The sequence below is a fragment of the Leucopleurus acutus genome, assembly GCF_964270905.1.
Source record: "Leucopleurus acutus genome assembly, chromosome: 9".
In the NCBI taxonomy this organism is placed as follows: Eukaryota; Metazoa; Chordata; class Mammalia; order Artiodactyla; family Delphinidae; genus Leucopleurus; species Leucopleurus acutus.
Genome location: NC_139144.1, coordinates 71,840,482 through 71,857,505, shown reverse-complemented (window position 1 = coordinate 71,857,505; position 17,024 = coordinate 71,840,482). Strand labels below are relative to the sequence as shown.

Below are 17,024 nucleotides of genomic sequence, written 5' to 3'. Positions count from 1 at the left end.
TTCCTGCCTTTAGACCCCTCACTGCCTTTCTTAGGTCTGCTTCCCTGTAGCTCTGCAGCAAGTTAGAAACATTTTCTTGCTCTAGTGATTGAATATCATTTGATACTGCCCGCCTCAGAAAACTACCACAAGTTTGAAATTTAGTATGCTTTAAAAGAATTTTTAATTATGAGAAATGTGAAGTCATAGCTACATTGTTCAGCGAAATGATCAGCTAGATACAATTTAGTCTGATTTTTAAAAGATGGTTAATAATTTGTTCTCACCCTGGGAGTTGACGAGGGACCGATAGCATCCTTTGAACTTCACGCTGCCTGAATCTACTCAGTGAGTTGATATCATTTTAACATTAATGATTAAGAAACAAATCTTAAAGCAGGATTCCTTGATGGTCTGCAAACTTCAGTTTTTTATTTTAGTGGTTGGGAGAAAATTTGGAATTTAACATCCAACTAGATACCAAATACACAACAACAACAACAACAAAAAGCACAGGACATCATAATCACACCATAGCTAACTAGCTTGTTGGGTTCCATTATTTAATTCGGTCCATGCTGATCATGTTTTTTGGGGGGGTGTCATTCAGATGGAGCATCGACATCGGAAGAAAGATACCCCAGTGCAGGCCAGCAGTCATCACCTCTTTGTGCAGATGAAAAGCCTCATGTGTTCCAACCTGGGAGAGGAGCTTGAGGTCATCTTTTCACTCTTTGACAGTAAAGAGAATCGACCAATCAGGTAACTGCATGTGGAGATATGACTTGAAATTCTTAATGTTGGAATTGTGGATGTTTGCAACTGGCAGGCTTCAGGATATATGACCTTGTACATTTTTCCTCTATCAGCCTGTTTTCTCATCTGTAGAACTCTGTGAATTTCTAAGCTGCCTAACTTCTGGGCGTTTCCCCAAAAATTAGATGAAATGATGCATGCAAACGTTTTTTAAAAAACTCAAAAGGACTGTGGAACCATAATTATTATTAAATGAAAGTATGTCATTGATATCAGGTCTGTTGTTGGAGTTATTTTGTATTGATAATTCAAGGAGGACATAATATCTCTAAAATCTGAAGTTTGTTTGCTTATCAAGTTCAATACATTGTATTTTTCAAATTTTCAGTAAACAATTATATTATTCTTACCCTGTCTGCATCAAATGATATTGAGAGACAACTAAATACTTGGAAACCTTCCCATGAGAGTTTCAGAGCTGGGAAATAATAAACAATTTTCACCTTCATTTTTCTTCTTTCTCTGTCTTACCTGTTGTAGTCTCTTATGGAAAGTTTTCAAAATTTAGGAGAAGCTTACAATGGACGTTTTGGTTGTTATCCAAAGGTCTCAACTTTTTTTTGAGACTTCTTTTATGTTTAAAATTTTTTAAGTCTTAAAGTTGAGCACAATCCACACCATCTTTTACATTAAAATTTTTAAATTTGAATTTGGAATTAAAATTGTACCACAACTTACACATAATGACCCAATTGTACCACACTTTAAAGAAATAATACTTACTAAAATAAACGTTGACAATTTTAAGCAACAATAAGCCACATATATTGTTTTGTAAATATAAAATAATCTTGGACTATTTTCAGGTAAAAAAAAATCTTTTTCTAGGAAATATGTGTGAAGTTTATTTTTAGTGCATTTATAGCCATAAAATCTTTGGTGAATTAACTTATATGTTATTCATTACCTACTAGAAAGTGTACTTTCTATTTCTTGACAGTGGACTATGTCCATAGAATTTTTTAATTTTTAAAATTTTATTTATTTTTGGCTGCATTGGGTCTTCGTTGCTGTGCGCGGGCTTTCTCTGGTTGCAGCGAGTGGGGGCTACTCTTCGTTGCAGTGCGCGGGCTTCTCTTGTTGCGGAGCACAAGCTCTAGGCGCTCAGGCTTCAGTAGTTGTGGCACGTGGGCTCAGTAGTTGTGGTTCGTGGGCTCTAGAGCGCAGGCTCAGTAGTTGTGGAGCACGGGCTTAGTTGCTCTGCGGCATGTGGGATCATCCCGGACCAGGGCTCGAACCCATGTCCCCTGCATTGGCCGGCGGATTCTTAACCACTGCGCCACCAGGGAAGTCCTGTGTTCATAGAATTTAAAGGTGGTGGTTTTGTGCAGCAAGGACAGGGTTTATGAGGTGTGGAAATAACAATGGTAATTCAGTTTCAAAATCGACTTTATATACTGTTGGAGAAAATGAATCAGTGAGTTAAAAAACCCTTCCCCCTTCCCAAATCAACACCACTAAAAAGGGAAGATAAAGGCCTGAGAAAAGGATTCAAGTTACAGCTTAGCACTGGCTTTAGACATATGAAAGATTATTTAGAGATAATGCCTGCTTACATATTGAAGTGTGTGTTAGAAAGCTTGGTTTCCAGGTAGTGTAGTTTAACCAAAGTCTTCATAACATTGTATAATGTATGGTCTCTAAAATATTTAACAAGCTATTGTTTGTTATGGATTGTAACAGGGAGAAATGAGGTCACTCTTTTGCTCATTCCTGTTCAGCTAAAGTTTTTGAGGAATATACATTCCCCTTTGCCACTCAAATTGCATTTATGTAGGATTAATATTAGCTGGTCTTTCAGTTTTGTCTTGTTACAAACATTTTCAGATTTTCTAAAATGTTCTTTTAGGTTTTGATCGACAGAATTCCCTTTCTTTTATTCCTACTTACTTGGTGAAAGTAGGAAAATAACCTGGCTACAGAAACCCTAAGATATTGTTTTTGTGGTCCCTAGGTTCAGGCCGGGAGCTGGGCCTTTTAACTGCTCTGGATGTGGTTGGGCTGCCTTACATGCCTGCCTCCCTCCTCTGCCCTCCCTCCTTCCCCCTCCTGGTTTTTTCCCCTCCACCCTCTCCCCCTCCCCTCTTGCTTCCCCTCTCCCTCCCATCTCCCTTTCCCTCTGTCGCACACACCTGATACAGAATGACCCTAGGAGAAATCAAGCCTGAATTTCTCTCCCCTGCTTCTACTCACTGAGCTTGGCCATGGGCTCTCACCTCCCAAACTCATAATCACTATAAAGGTGATTGACAAAAGAATGAGTAAGAGTGAAAACACCCGCTTACTAGGTGTTTGGAACCATCTCAGGTTTCTTTTCTTGACTCTCTGAGGCCTCAGATAGCACAGCGATTATTCTTTTAGGGAGTGTTCAAAACCTTGCTATGAGTAGCTCGGATTCACGCTGCACAGGGTGGTGTCACCATTACCTTTTGAAGAGGCCTTAGGATGCACAGATCTGAGGACTGGGCTTGATTCTTGTCTCTGCAGTTGACTGCTGCTGCCCTGATCCTTTCACCTACCTCTGTCTTTTCCTTCATCTTGAAACTGGTGACAAGTCTTGCTTCCCTCACTGCTTCTGGCGTAGCTGATGAGTGTAAAGTATTTGCATCTTCACAGAAAAAGGTATTATAAATGCGAGATACGATGTTTGAGGCATTGTTGTGTTTCTTCTTATGTGCAACAATGAATGCAGTGTGGGATGTGGGGGTATTTTAAAATCAACTCGTATTACTTTTTAAAACTTCTTATTTTAGAAAATTTCAGATGTATAAAAAAGTAAAATAGTATCGTGAAGCTTCGTGGACCTGCCACCAGTGATGAGAGTGATTGACTCAGGGCTGATCTTGTTTTAACCACATCCCTTTCTAGTCCTCCTCTTTGCCCCCAGCTTATGGGAGGCAAATCCCAGACATCAAATTTTCATATGTAAATATTACGGGGTGTACCTATCTGTTAAAAAAAAAAAAGAAGGGCTTCCCTGGTGGCGCAGTGGTTGAGAGTCCGCCTGCCAATGCAGGGGACACGGCTTCGTGCCCCTGTCCGGGAAGATCCCACATGCCGCGGAGCGGCTGGGCCCGTGAGCCATGGCCACTGAGCCTGCGCGTCCGGAGCCTGTGCTCCGCAATGGGAGAGGCCACGACAGTGAGAGGCCTAAGTACTGCAAAAAAAAAAAGGCACTCTAAAGAAATTGCCACCCACAAAATAAATATTCCCTTAACATCATCAGTTATCCATTTCCAGTCTATTCAGAGTTCTGCTGTTGACTGATGTATATTGTTTTACAGATTCCAAATTTGGAATTTGGAATTTACGTGATCCAAATAAAGTCCATCCGTTGCATGGCTGATAAGTTTGCCAGTCACTTTGCAGCTGTAGTTTCCCTTTCCCTCTCCCTCTTAAATTCCTTATAATTTATTTGTTGAAGAGAATGGATAATTTGATTTTTTATTTCTTTTTCAGCATTCGAAGTCCAATCCAAACCATAAAATTTACTAGGCAAAAGATGGTATAGTTCAGGGAATGCATTTGTTGTTAAATAGAATCACTAGTGCTGTAATTTACAGAAAATAAAATACAATCTAAGTGTAATCTTTATGGTGTTGCCCTGACCATTAATCACAGGAAATTACCTTGTCCAGGTACAGGTGGAGGGGCCAACATGTACAAACCCTGTAGAAGTTTGATTAGGAAAGATAGATGTTTATTCCTCTCACAAGGCAGACAACTGGCTAGGACTTTTTCGTTTAACTTACCTCCTCTAAGAAGCAAACAGCCAGGATTTTATTGAGCACTAATCACCTGCCAGACTTTGTTCTAAATGCTTTAAATATATTATCAGCACTGATTGTATAGGTGAGGAAGCAAGGCACAGAAAGGTTAGGGAACTTGCCTAAGTTTACAAACTGGCAAGAGGCAAAGCACAGAGTTGCAAGCCAGTGATCTGCCCCCAGAGTTTGCCCTGTGAACACCCCCTTCCTGCGTTGGCCTCAGCCACGTTCCTCCTCAAGGGCTTCAATATTTGTCTGAACGTTTCCATCACTGAGCAGGATTTTATTGCCCAGAGAGAGCTCTTCAGAGACTGATAGCCCTAATAATAAGTTGTTATAAATTATTGATAGTGATAACACTGAAACTAATATAGGGCCTCAGAAATATCCTATGCTATAGAAATTGGTTTTTCAAATTGAGTCCTTCTCAAGATACTTTAAGAATAGCAAAAAAGCATCAACTCTTACTGTGTGCCAGTGATCAGAATCTTAGATTCAGTACCTGGAGATGTCAAATGCAAAAGGAGTCAACACATGAAAATTACCGCCTCTAGTTTACTGTGTGGAGAAATGAAGCACATGGTATTTCCTCAGTACCAGGAAGGGTACGTTTTCTGACAGAGACTTGAAACAATTAGTCATTGATGTTGAGCTGTGTTTAGAAAGCCCATTAATATTATTCGAAACAGCTTCTGCCTGAAGGTGACCTAGAATATTAAGCCTCTGATGCATGTTTCAGACACCTGTTACTGTACCAGAAAGATGCAGGCATATTCTGACAGCATCTTGCTAACATACACCTACCCTGTACTTCTTCTCCTTTTTTCCTTCCTCATTTGTTCATGTAACAGCATCTGCCCAGACAGAGCCCCTGGCAGGTACAGCTACTTTAGACTCAATTATCATCACTAACTAAATACGTTAGTTTATTTGAGTGAGTTTTGCACAGTCTTTGACATGATTTCTCACCATAAAAGATAATTTCTTAGTTAAAAAAATGTTTGCCAAATTAAGTTTTATATGAGTGAAATATTTTTAGAGAGCATCTATCTGGTTGAAAGTTTATAATTTCTCCAAGCTGTAAGAGTATAGCTAGAAGAATCAGGGAATCATTTCCCTAGATAGCATGTGTAATTTCATTTTATTCAGTTCTATTCAGTTTATTTAACTAACACTTATATGCCATATAACACAACCATGTGCCAGACACTGTTCTAAGCTGTTTAATAAATATTAACTTATTTATCCCTTGTAACAACCTTACGAGGTAGGTAATATTAATACAGTCTTCGCTTGGTATCTGTGGGGAATTGGTTCAGGACCTCCCTCAGGTACCAAAATCCACAGATACTCAAGTTCCTTACATAAAATGGCATAGTATTTGCATATAACATGCACACATCCTCCCATATACTTTTAATCATCTCTAAATTACTTATAATACCTAATAAAATATAAATACTATTTAAATAGTTGCTTTTTGAAACTTTCTGGAATATTTTTTCCTGAATATTTTCTATCTGCAGTTGATTGACTCTGCGGATGCAGTACCTACAGATACGGAAGGCTGACTATATCCCCATTTTTTATAGATGGGGAAAGTGAGGCACAGAGCGATTAATAACTTGCCCAAGGCCACACAGCTGGTATATAGTGGAGTTGTATTTTAACATGCAGTCTGATCAGGCATCACTGTCCTTAATCACTTTTCTATACCCATTCTCATAAACTTCGATATTAATAGTAATCTGTTTTCTTCCGCAACCAATTTTTTACTCACCAGTGTATAGCAAGGGGTCTGTTGAGGGTTTTTCCTTTTGTTTTGTTTTTTTAAGAAACTGAAGTGGAAGAGGCTTGAGCTTATTAAGAATTGACAGGAAGGATCCAGTAACCTGGGAGAGGTTACCCTCATGGGAGAGGGGAGGTCATTGCTGGGTCAAGGTCCCTTAGAAGACATCAGGAAACAACCTTGAAATTGCAGGTGGGAAGATCAGGCAAGGACTGGAGAAAGGGCGAAAGGGCAGAGAGTGGATGTGCATAAACTGGGGTATAGGACTGGGAATATCAGGGGAGAGGGGATTTGTATAAAGAAATCAAACCACAGGTTTGGTTCCAGACAACTGAAATAAAGTGAGTATCACAATAAAGCAAGTCACAGGAATTTTTTGGTTTCCTGGTGCATACAAAAGTTATGTTTACACTATACTATAGTCTTTGTGTCTGAAAAAAAAAATGTGTATCTTAATCAAAAAATACTTTATTGTTGGGCTTCCCTGGTGGCACAGTGGTTGAGAGTCCGCCTGCCGATGCAGGGGACACGGGTTCGTGCCCCGGTCTGGGAAGATCCCACATGCCGTGGAGCGGCTGGATCCGTGAGCCATGGCCGTTGAGCCTGCGCGTCCAGAGCCTGTGCTCCGCAACAGGAGAGGCCACAGCAGTGAGAGGCCTGCGTACCGCAAAAAAACAAAACTTTATTGCTAAAAAATGCTAACCATCATCTGATCCCTCATCTTTTTTGCTGGTGGAGTGTCTTGCCACCAGCAAGACATATTGATGGTGCTGACTGATGAGGGTGGTCGTCACTGAAGGCTGGGGTGGCTGTGACAGTTTCTTCAACTAAGACATCAGTGAAATTTGCTGCACCAGTTGACTCTTTTTTTCCATGAACGATCTCTCTGTAGCATGCAATGCTGTTTGATAGCATTTTACCCACAGCAGAACTTCTTTCAAAAATGGGAGTCAGTCCTCTTAAACCCTGCCTTATCAACTAAGTTCATATAATATTATAGATCCTTTGTTGTCATTTCAACCATCTTCACAGCATCTTCACCAGGAGTAGATTTCATCTCAAGAAACCACTTTCATTGCTCATCCTTAAGAAGCCACTTCTCATCCTTTCGAGGTTAACTATGAGATTGCAGCCATTCAGTCACATCTTCAGTCTCCACTTCTAATTCCAGTTCTCTTGCTGTGTCTACCACATCTACAGTTACTTCCTCCACTGAAGTCTTGAGCTCCTCAAACTCATCCATGAGGGTTGGAATCAACTTCTTCCAAGCTCCTGTTAATGTTATTGAGACATCTTCCCATGAAGCACAAGTGTTTTCTTAATGGCATCTTGAACGATGAATCCTTTCAGAGGCTTTCAATTGAGTTTGCCCAGATCCACAAGAGGAATCACTATCTATGGCAGCTATAGCCTTACAAATTGTATTTCTTAAATAGTAAGACTTGAAAGTCGAAATGACTCCTTGATCCATGAGCTGCAGAATGGATGTTGTGTTAGCAGGCATGAAAACAGCATGAGTCTTGTTGTACCTCACCATCGGAGATCTTAGGTGACCAGGTACGTTGTCAATGAACAGTAATATTTTAAAAGGAATCTCTTTTTCCAGGATACTAGGTCTCAACAGTGGCCTTAAAATATTCAGTAAACCATATTGTAAACAGATATGATGTCATCCAGGCTTTGTTGTATCATTTATGGAGCATAGGCATAGTAGATTTAGCATCATTCTTAAAGGCTCTACAATTTTCAGAATGGTAGACAAGCATTGGCTTCAACTTAAAGTCACCAGCTGCATTAGCCTCAAATAGGAGAGTCAGCCTGTCCTTTGAAGTTTTGAAGCCAGGCACTGACTTCTCCTCTCCAGCTATGAAAGTCCTAGATGGCATCTTCTTATGATATAAGGCTGTTGTGTCTACCTTGAAAATCTGTTGTTTGGTGTGGCCACCTTCATGGATTATCTTAGCTAGATCTTCTGGATAACTTGTTGCGGCTTCTACATCAGCACTTGCTGCTTCACCTGGCACTTTGATGTTATGGAGACGGCTTCTTGCCTTAAACCCCATGAACCAACCTCCGCTAGCTTCAAACATTTCTTCTGCAACTTTCTCGCCTCTCTCAGCCTTCAGAGAATTGATGAGAGTTAGGGCCTTTCTCTGGATCTGACTTTGGCTGAAGGGAATGTTGTGGCTGGTTTGATCTCTCTCCAGACCACTAAAATTTTCTCCATATCATCAATAAAGCTGTTTTGCTCTACCTTTCATGTGTTCACTGGAGTAGCACTTTTCATTTCCTTCAAGAACTTTCCCTTTGTGCAGTCACAACTTGGCTAACTGGTGTGAGAGGCCTAGCTTTCAGCCTGTCTCAGCTTTCCACATACCTTCCTCATGAAGCTTAATCGTTTCTAGCTTTTGAGTTAAAGTGAGAAACATGCGGCTCTTCCTTTCATTTGAATGCGTGGAGGCCATTGTAGGGTTATTAATTGTCCTTATTTCAGTATTATTGTATCTCAGAGAACAGGGAGGCCTTAGGAGAGGGAGAGAGATGAGGAACATCTCATGATGGTGGAGCAGTCAGATCATACACCCAACTTGTATGGGCGCAGTTCGAGATGCCCCAAAAGAATTGCAGTGGTAACATCAGAGATCACCGATCATGGGTCACTATGACAAATATAATAATAATGAAAAAGCCTGAAATATTGCTAGAATTACGAAAACCTGACACAGAGACCTGAAATGAGCAAATGTTGGAAAACGGGCGCCGATAGACTTGCTCTTCACAGGTTTGTCACAGACCTTCAATTTGCAAAAAATGCAATATCTGTGAAGTGCAATAAAGCGAAGCACAATCAGCTTGCATTTAAAATTGGATGTTGTACTATTTGGTGATAGAAATAGTCGTAGCGTTTATGTTTTTCATGGTCTGTGCAGCTGTGGATGTGTGTATTCTTATCTTTCCTGTGTTGACATATTAATATGTCAGTTAATCTACAATAGAGTATAAGTTACATGGGCCAATGAAAATGACATAGTCCACTTGTTGACTATTTCCCTTATAACTTTCAGTACTTTGGTTAGTGCTATATTCTAAGTTTCAGGACTAATCTGTTACCGTATTTCATTCTCATCAGAGGATATGTTTAATAGGACCTAAGTTCCACCAGTGAGCCCTCAGCCTAGTATAGGGCTGCTTGTATACGTGTAAGCTGTTGGCATGGGCTTTTATTTGAGAAAACAGCACAGAGTAGTACTTCTTTAAAAAGTCTTATCCGGGTGATTAAATACAAAAAGGCTTTTCATAGTAATTAAGTTCAGATAAAGTTGACTTTCTTGCTGGTACCTTATTCACATACTTGACTGAAGTTATGTGCTTTTTCTATCATCACACAGTTAAACTCTCCATTTTCATTAAATGCTTCATTTCCATATAAATTTTATATTGCCTAAAATTACCTTCTTTTTTAGTATATTCCAGTTCTGTCATTTAAGAAAAAGTAATGATTATTATTGGTGAGGCACAGATATTTTTTTTTATATGAACTCTTTCTGGACTATGTCTGAATTTCTCTCCATCCTCAAGACTCAGATCTTGTATCTTGTGCAGATACCACTCTATAGTATATAAGTGGCCAGGTTCTAGAGTCAGAGGATCTGCCATTGCCATTCAGTAGCTACATCAGCCTGGGCAAATTAAGTCATGTCTCTTACGTCTGTAATTTATCTGCTAAAAGAGGATAATAACAGTACTTCTCTCATGGGATTATTTGAGGATTACATGAGATAATGCATATACTTTTTAGTCTAATGCTTGACACCGGGTCATTGGTCAGTAATTATAAGCTATGATGATGATGATTAAAAACGGGAACTGTACTTTAACATAACCAGAAATGATATGTGGTGTTTGGTCTTGAATTCTTAAAGAAATCATACAGTCTAAGGAATTATTCTTAATTTTTAAGGTATGTGTTATTATAGTTATATAAGATTTAGAGAGACTAGTAAACAGGTCGAATGGCATCAGGGATATGATTTGCTTTAAAATACTTTAGCAACAGGAAAAAAAAGAAACAAAGAAAGAGCAAAGGGATGGGCGGAGCGGTGTGACAGAATTGAATGGTTGTGAATTCCTTGTGACAGGTCTGTGGGTGCTCGCTTTACCTTTTAGCATATAGTATGTATGGTTAATGAATTACCTCCTTAAAATTATCAATGTTTTATGCATGTGGGAAGGAAAGCCATGAGGGCAGGCATTTTTTTCAATCTCTTCGAAAGAAGACGGGTTTATTAATCTGGTCTAGTCACTAGCCCCATACATGGTTTGGATTCCATTCTGCCTTGAATAATAATCCTGGGTTCCTTTGAACTGACCATGATATTTTTGGTAATGTTTTTGGCAGAACTTAACAGGAATGTTTTCTGAAGGTCTAGGGCATTCAGTATTATAATAACACATATATTACAATAGTATTATCTTTAAACCATAAGCTTTGACTCATATATAAAACAAAATAGGCAACTTTTAGAGGATTAATGTTCTGTGAGAGGGAATACCTTATATGCTTAAGCAAAATCCTGTGTCTATATAAGGACCAGCTTCCCCAAAACTCTGAATTAATAAAGGTTTGTCCTAAAAAACAAGATCCTACTGTATAACACAGGGAACTGTATTCAATATCCTGTGATAAACCATAATGAAAAAGAATGTATATATGTATAACTGAGTCACTTTGATGTACAGCAGAAATTAACACAACATTATAACTCAACTCAACTATACTTAAATAAATTTTTTAAAAGATAATTTAAAAAGCGTAGAGATTTGTTCTCCCAAAGGTGAGGAAACCACTCACCACTCCCTTGTTCATTCATTCACACATCACACAGTGCACAGGAGTAACAGTTGTGTGCGAGCAGCGTGAGGCCCTGCTGGAGACCCAAAGGTGACTCCTGGAGCAGATGGCAGAAGGGATCCAGGACACATGTGAAGGCAGCTATTTCCAGAAGGAGGAAGGTCCCTTCTTCTACTAATGTGGGAGGGAGGGAGGGAGGGCGCTGAAATGGGTGTAAGATATTGAAATGGAAAACAGGGACTGGGTCTGTGGCCTTGATCTTTTATAAGGAAAGTGGGGAAACAAGATGAGCTGCTGCTGGAGAGCAAAAGAGAGAATGAAAGGGAGTTCAGGGCTGAAAGTGAGTTGCAGGAACAAGGTCAGCAGCCTTTGAGCAAAAATGTGATAGGAAGTGAGTTAGTGATGAAAAATGGAACTGCTGAGTGCAGGACGGGACCTCCAAAGAGAGACATCTGAAATTGGTGGTGAATCCTGGCTCCCCAGTTAGACAGCTGTTGCCAGGTGTGCTCAGAAAAGAGGTATCAGGTGGTAGAGTTGGAGTCTGACACATCACAGTTGGAAAAAACTGAGACTGGGAATCTAGCAGGAGGAGGAGAATTAAAGACATTACAACAGTAGCTTCCATTTGATCTCTTCAGAGGCTGATGTGATCTAATTGCCTTTCATTTTTAAGAGGAAATTAAAGAATCAGGGCTTCTTTTGAAAAGACTTAGTTACTGGGAAATTTTTTAAAGACCTTACAGAAGGGAGCTGTTGGTGAGGGTAGTTGTTTAGCCCACTCTTGGAAAAAATGCTAATATTTTTGTGTCTATATTATAGTACATAACACAGTTAAGGGAGCACATATGATTCTTTAATTCTCTGAGCACTGTGCTTGAATTTCTCATTTCATACCTCATTTACAACTTATTATAGTGTGATCACACAAATTCAGTCTCTATATTTTTACATAAATTAGGAGCATTTGTTGTTTTGAACGTAGAAAGATAGTTGGCATAAATCTCTTTTTACAGTTTTATGTTATAAAATTAACTCAAAATTATAACCTCTCCAAAGTACAGCAATAATGGAGGGGAAAATGTCTGACTGGCCATGCATGCAGGGAGCACAACTCTATTTGAGAACAGAAATAGAAGAAGGCATTCAGAGGTCCTCCTTGGACTGTGGCAATATCAACAATTCCATGTGGCCCAGAGTGCTTCCTGCTGTGTGTAGACATGCTGGCACAGAGTTCCCTGTGGGTGTCTGTACATCACTGACCCGCAGTGACCTTCCCTCAGGCCTCCTCTTTAAAGGCATGAGTGCTTTCCACTCTCCCCCTTCTTTGCCATCATTTGATTCTTCTAGCAGGTGCATGAAAATTGGGATTGTTGTCACTTTGAAGTTAATCAGATTCTGTGGTTTGCTCCCCCTTTGGTCACACTTCTGTTGCATACAAAAAAAAAATTTGAGATGTAGTGATGTTAATAGGAGAGATTTTAAGAAATGAACCAGGAGGAGGATCTAAATTAAAACAAAAACAAGCAAACAAATAACTTTATTCATGCTGAGAACACCCAGCGTAGAAGTGATCCACAGTTTTTCTCTGTAGCATTTTGAGAGCCACACAATTCCAATTACTTTTGAAATTTTAAATTACTACTATTATTATAAGAATAAGTGGCTGGAACATTAAAGTGGCAGAAAACCAAAAACTCATAGAGTAAATGTATTCAGAACTGGCTTTCTCATCCCCTTTAGCTCTAAACACTTACTCAGCCAATTTGTCTCATTGTACTTAAACAGTGCAGAGTTTTAGAAATTGATCAGAAGGGCTTTCCACCCCTATTCCTGTGTTTTAAAAGATGAGCAGATGGGTGTTCTTTTCACCGGGATTCTGGTCGTCTCTGTCTGTTCTCCTCTGCCCTGTGTCTTCTGCCTATAGAGAATTCAGATTAATTTAGTTTTCCTAAATTCACTACCAATCAAATCACGCTCACACATAGCAACCCACCTTACAAGGACTTCTTTGCTCTTCATTGCCATTTGTGCTGTAAGGTGATTCACCATTGACAAAGGAATTACTCATGATGCGGTCCTCCTTAGTTCCTTTTCTGAAGATAAGACTTTACCCTCTCCTTATCTTTCTGTTCCCAGCACCTTGCAGAATGCCCTACACAGACTGGGCATCGATGCAGTTAAAGGAAGTTTACAAGTCTCTCACTGTTGTTGAGGCAAAGTATTAAAAGATTGTGTCATTATTGTCTTAATTTTTTCTGTCTTCCTTCCACTCCAGTGGGGATGTGCTTATTAATAAGAGAGAGAACTCAAGGTTGAGTGCATCAGCAATGGTAATGGATTTGTTTCAGGTTCTCCTGTGTTAATCAGAACTCTGCTGTCATCATTTGCATCATTTGCATCATTTGCAAAATCTGTCCTGCTAAAAAAAACAAAAAAAGTAAATAAAAATTAGCAGATAAATTTATGGACAGTCCCTGACTTACAGTGGTTCGACTTAGGATTTTTTGACTTCACAGTGGTGCGAAAGCAATACACATTTACTGGAAACTGTACTTTGAATTTTGATCTTTCCCTGGGCTAGCCATATTCGGTACAATGCTCTTGTAAAGCTGAATAGTTTTATCAGGACGTAACCCTGCAAGTTGAAGAGTATCTGTGTAGCGTCTTCTCCTAAGTATTTCCATCTAGAGATCTTTGACTACAAGTTAAATAGAGACTGCATCTTTTTATTTCCATTGGGCAACAGAGGTATTGCTGTTGAATCACTGATCTTCATTTATTCAGCAAACAAGTACTGCTGTCCTCGGGGAAAGGCACTGATCTGGGCATTGGGGACACATAAATGAATTAAAAAAAAAAATTCTTGCCCTCCCAGAACTTACATTCTATTGATGTTCAAAATACTATTAAGCTTTAAGTCAAGGAATATTTTTAAAGGCTAGAGTTTCTCTTTGTATGGTAACCAGTATTGCTGTTTTTGTTTCACCAAAAATACTTGTGGTGTCTAAAGCAATGCTTCCTAAACTTTTCAGTGCCTAAAGTTCATTTTCAAACTTACGAAAACTATGGAGCTCTACAGAAACTAATGTACCTATCCTCATACACATGAACATTTGCATATCAGTGTAGAGGCTTTGTAGCTCCCTGATTAAAAAGAAAAAGCATTTGACCTTTAGAAAGTCCAATCGCATGGGTCATCTTGTTAATAAATAGTATTTAATGATGATTTAGATACTTTTCTTTTTTTTAGATGGAAGTATAGTTGATTTATAATAATGTGTTAGTTTCAGGTGTACAGCAAAATGATTCAGTTATACATGTACATATTTTTTTTCAGATTCTTTTCCATTATAGGTTATTATAGTTCCCTGTGCTATACAGAAAATCCTTATTGTTTATCTATTTTTATATCTAGTGGTTTGTATCTGTTAATCCCATACTCCTAATTTATCCCTACCCTACTCCTTTCCCCTTTGGTAATCATAAGTTTTCATTTTTTTAAGTTATAATGAATATAAAGAATCTATCAGTAAGCTGTTGAAAGGGATATTTGATTTTGGCTTCTTTCATTTTAAAAATTAGAACTTTTTTTGAGATAATAAATGTATGAAGACATTATACTTACTGTTTTTTCAAGGCTTGAATTACTTAGATTTTTTTCAGTTAGTCTGTTTTCATTAAGGTTTCTTTGCCTTTGCAAAGAACTGCATGCTTCAACCCAGCGTAGTTATAAAGAGCTCAGGTTTGCTTTACTTTCAAGATTGCTTACTACAGATACTTTCTAACAAAAGAGGCATTGTTAAAAAGGTCAGAATAATTACTATATATAAATCAGAGTGATTCCTCCCTCATGAAATGTCAAAGGTATAGTGTTTACCCTAATCAAATTATGTAAATTCCAAGAACAATAAGCATAAGACATCCTGCCTGTAAACAGGTTTTATTTCACAGTCCTTGTTTCTGTTGACCAGATCCTATCATCACCTACTTTTAGTTACTTCTCTAAGAAACTTGTTTTCTAGTGAAATTCTTAATGAGTTCTCTAGAGGTAGACATAAGCAAGTTTTTTCCTGAGTAGCTCAGTTAAACAGTTTAGCTGTTTCTAAGGATTTTACTTGAATTCAACAATAAGATTTTTAGGGTCTCAAGTCTTTAGAACTTAGAGTCATTATTGTTTTTCTCAAATCAACAGTTGATCCAAATCTTTTCTTTAATTCATCCGTCAATCAGTAGGTGATCTGTACATCACTTATTTATAACTTTAGAAAGCATCGCACTCCTTTTTCTTTGAACTTTACCTTCCCAAAAGGAATTCTGATTCAGTTAGCTTTATTCTCTGAAAAGAAAAGTAACATGAAGTGGTTTTAAGTCATTCTAAGTAGTAAGAAAGAATCAGCTTGATGTTCAAACATTAGCAATAGAGTTGACTGTAGTTTAAAAAAATTATCTCCCCTTTCATCATTCAACTAAATCAAAATCCTTTATTGTCCTGACAAAGCCAACCCATTAGTTGGTTGCTTAGTCCTTCAACCTCAGATATTTGTGAAGCGAATCTGGACTTGGGTATTAATATTAAAAAAGAAAACTCAGAGTCTTTCTGTTCTTTAGGTAAACTACTGTGGCAACCCTGGTATCAAGGATCCTTCTTGTTTCATTTCCCTTTAATCAGAAGAGCTCATGATCCTTGTGTTGCTTTCGTTTTAAAATTAGAAAGCACATTAATAACTTTATCTAGGAAGACTTGCTTGAGGAGTTGCTTTCATTTATTGCCAAGGAAAAACTTCATTTGTATCAGTCATATGGTTGGGAGAAGAAAGGCGAGAAATCGCCTGGTGGCGAAATCCCTGGTGGCACAGTGGTTGAGAGTCCGCCTGCCGATGCAGGGGACACGGGTTCGAGCCCTGGTCTGGGAAGATCCTACATGCCGTGGAGCAACTAAGCCCGTGTGCCACAACTATTGAGCCTGTGCTCTAGAGCCCGTGAGCCACAACTACTGAGGCTGTGTGCTGCAACTACTGAGCCCATGTGCTGCAACTCCTGAGGCCCATGTGCCTAGAGCCTGTGCTCTGCAACAAGAGAAGCCACCACAATGAGAAGCCCGCACACTGCAACGAAGAGTAGCCCCACTTGCCGCAACTAGAGAAAGCCCACACACAGCAACGAAGACCCAGCGCAGCCAAAAATTAATTAATTAATTAAAAAAATAAAAATAAAAAAGTGTAAGCATAAAAGAACCAGACAGTTCTTTTTCCAATTAGTGTACCAGAATACGACCACTGAAGTGTTTGCTCTCTTTTGTTACTGTCACTTTGTGTGTGTGTGTGTGTTATGCGGGCCTCTCACTGTTGTGGCCTCTCCCATTGCGGAGCACAGGCTCCGGACGCGCAGGCTCAGTGGCCATGGCTCATGGGCCTAGCCGCTTCGCGGCATGTGGGATCTTCCCGGACCAGGGCACGAACCCGTGTCCCCTGCATCGGCAGGCGGACTCTCAACCACTGTGCCACCAGGGAAACCCTGTTTCTGTCAGTTTTGGAGAACATAAATTTATTTCAGTGACTTAACTGTTCAAAATGATTTTGGAAATATTCTTTGTAATTTTTTGTAGATTAATCAGACTTCAACCCAAGATATTATCCAATCACATATTTTTGGATAAAGTGTACACTGTGTAATTTCCACAAACATTAAACCACTAGGCAGTTTTGTTTCTTGTGAGAGGGGAGCTATACACTGATAAACATGAATCCATATAGAGAAATACAAAAATCTCCTTGGCGTTGGTCATTCCTAACTTTAGGTGCATTGCTCTTTGAAGGCAAAT

General features: G+C 39.0%; 1 protein-coding gene across 2 annotated transcripts in view; it reads left to right on the top strand.

The window, feature by feature from the left end:
• DOCK4 (dedicator of cytokinesis 4) overlaps positions 1-17,024 on the top strand; it is a 481,996-nt gene that overhangs the window by 236,478 nt on the left and 228,494 nt on the right. For both annotated transcript variants that reach the window (XM_082846152.1, XM_082846151.1), the window contains exon 8: positions 590-741. In XM_082846152.1, the coding sequence (XP_082702278.1) occupies positions 590-741 (152 nt within the window). The remainder of the gene's footprint in view (positions 1-589; positions 742-17,024) is intronic.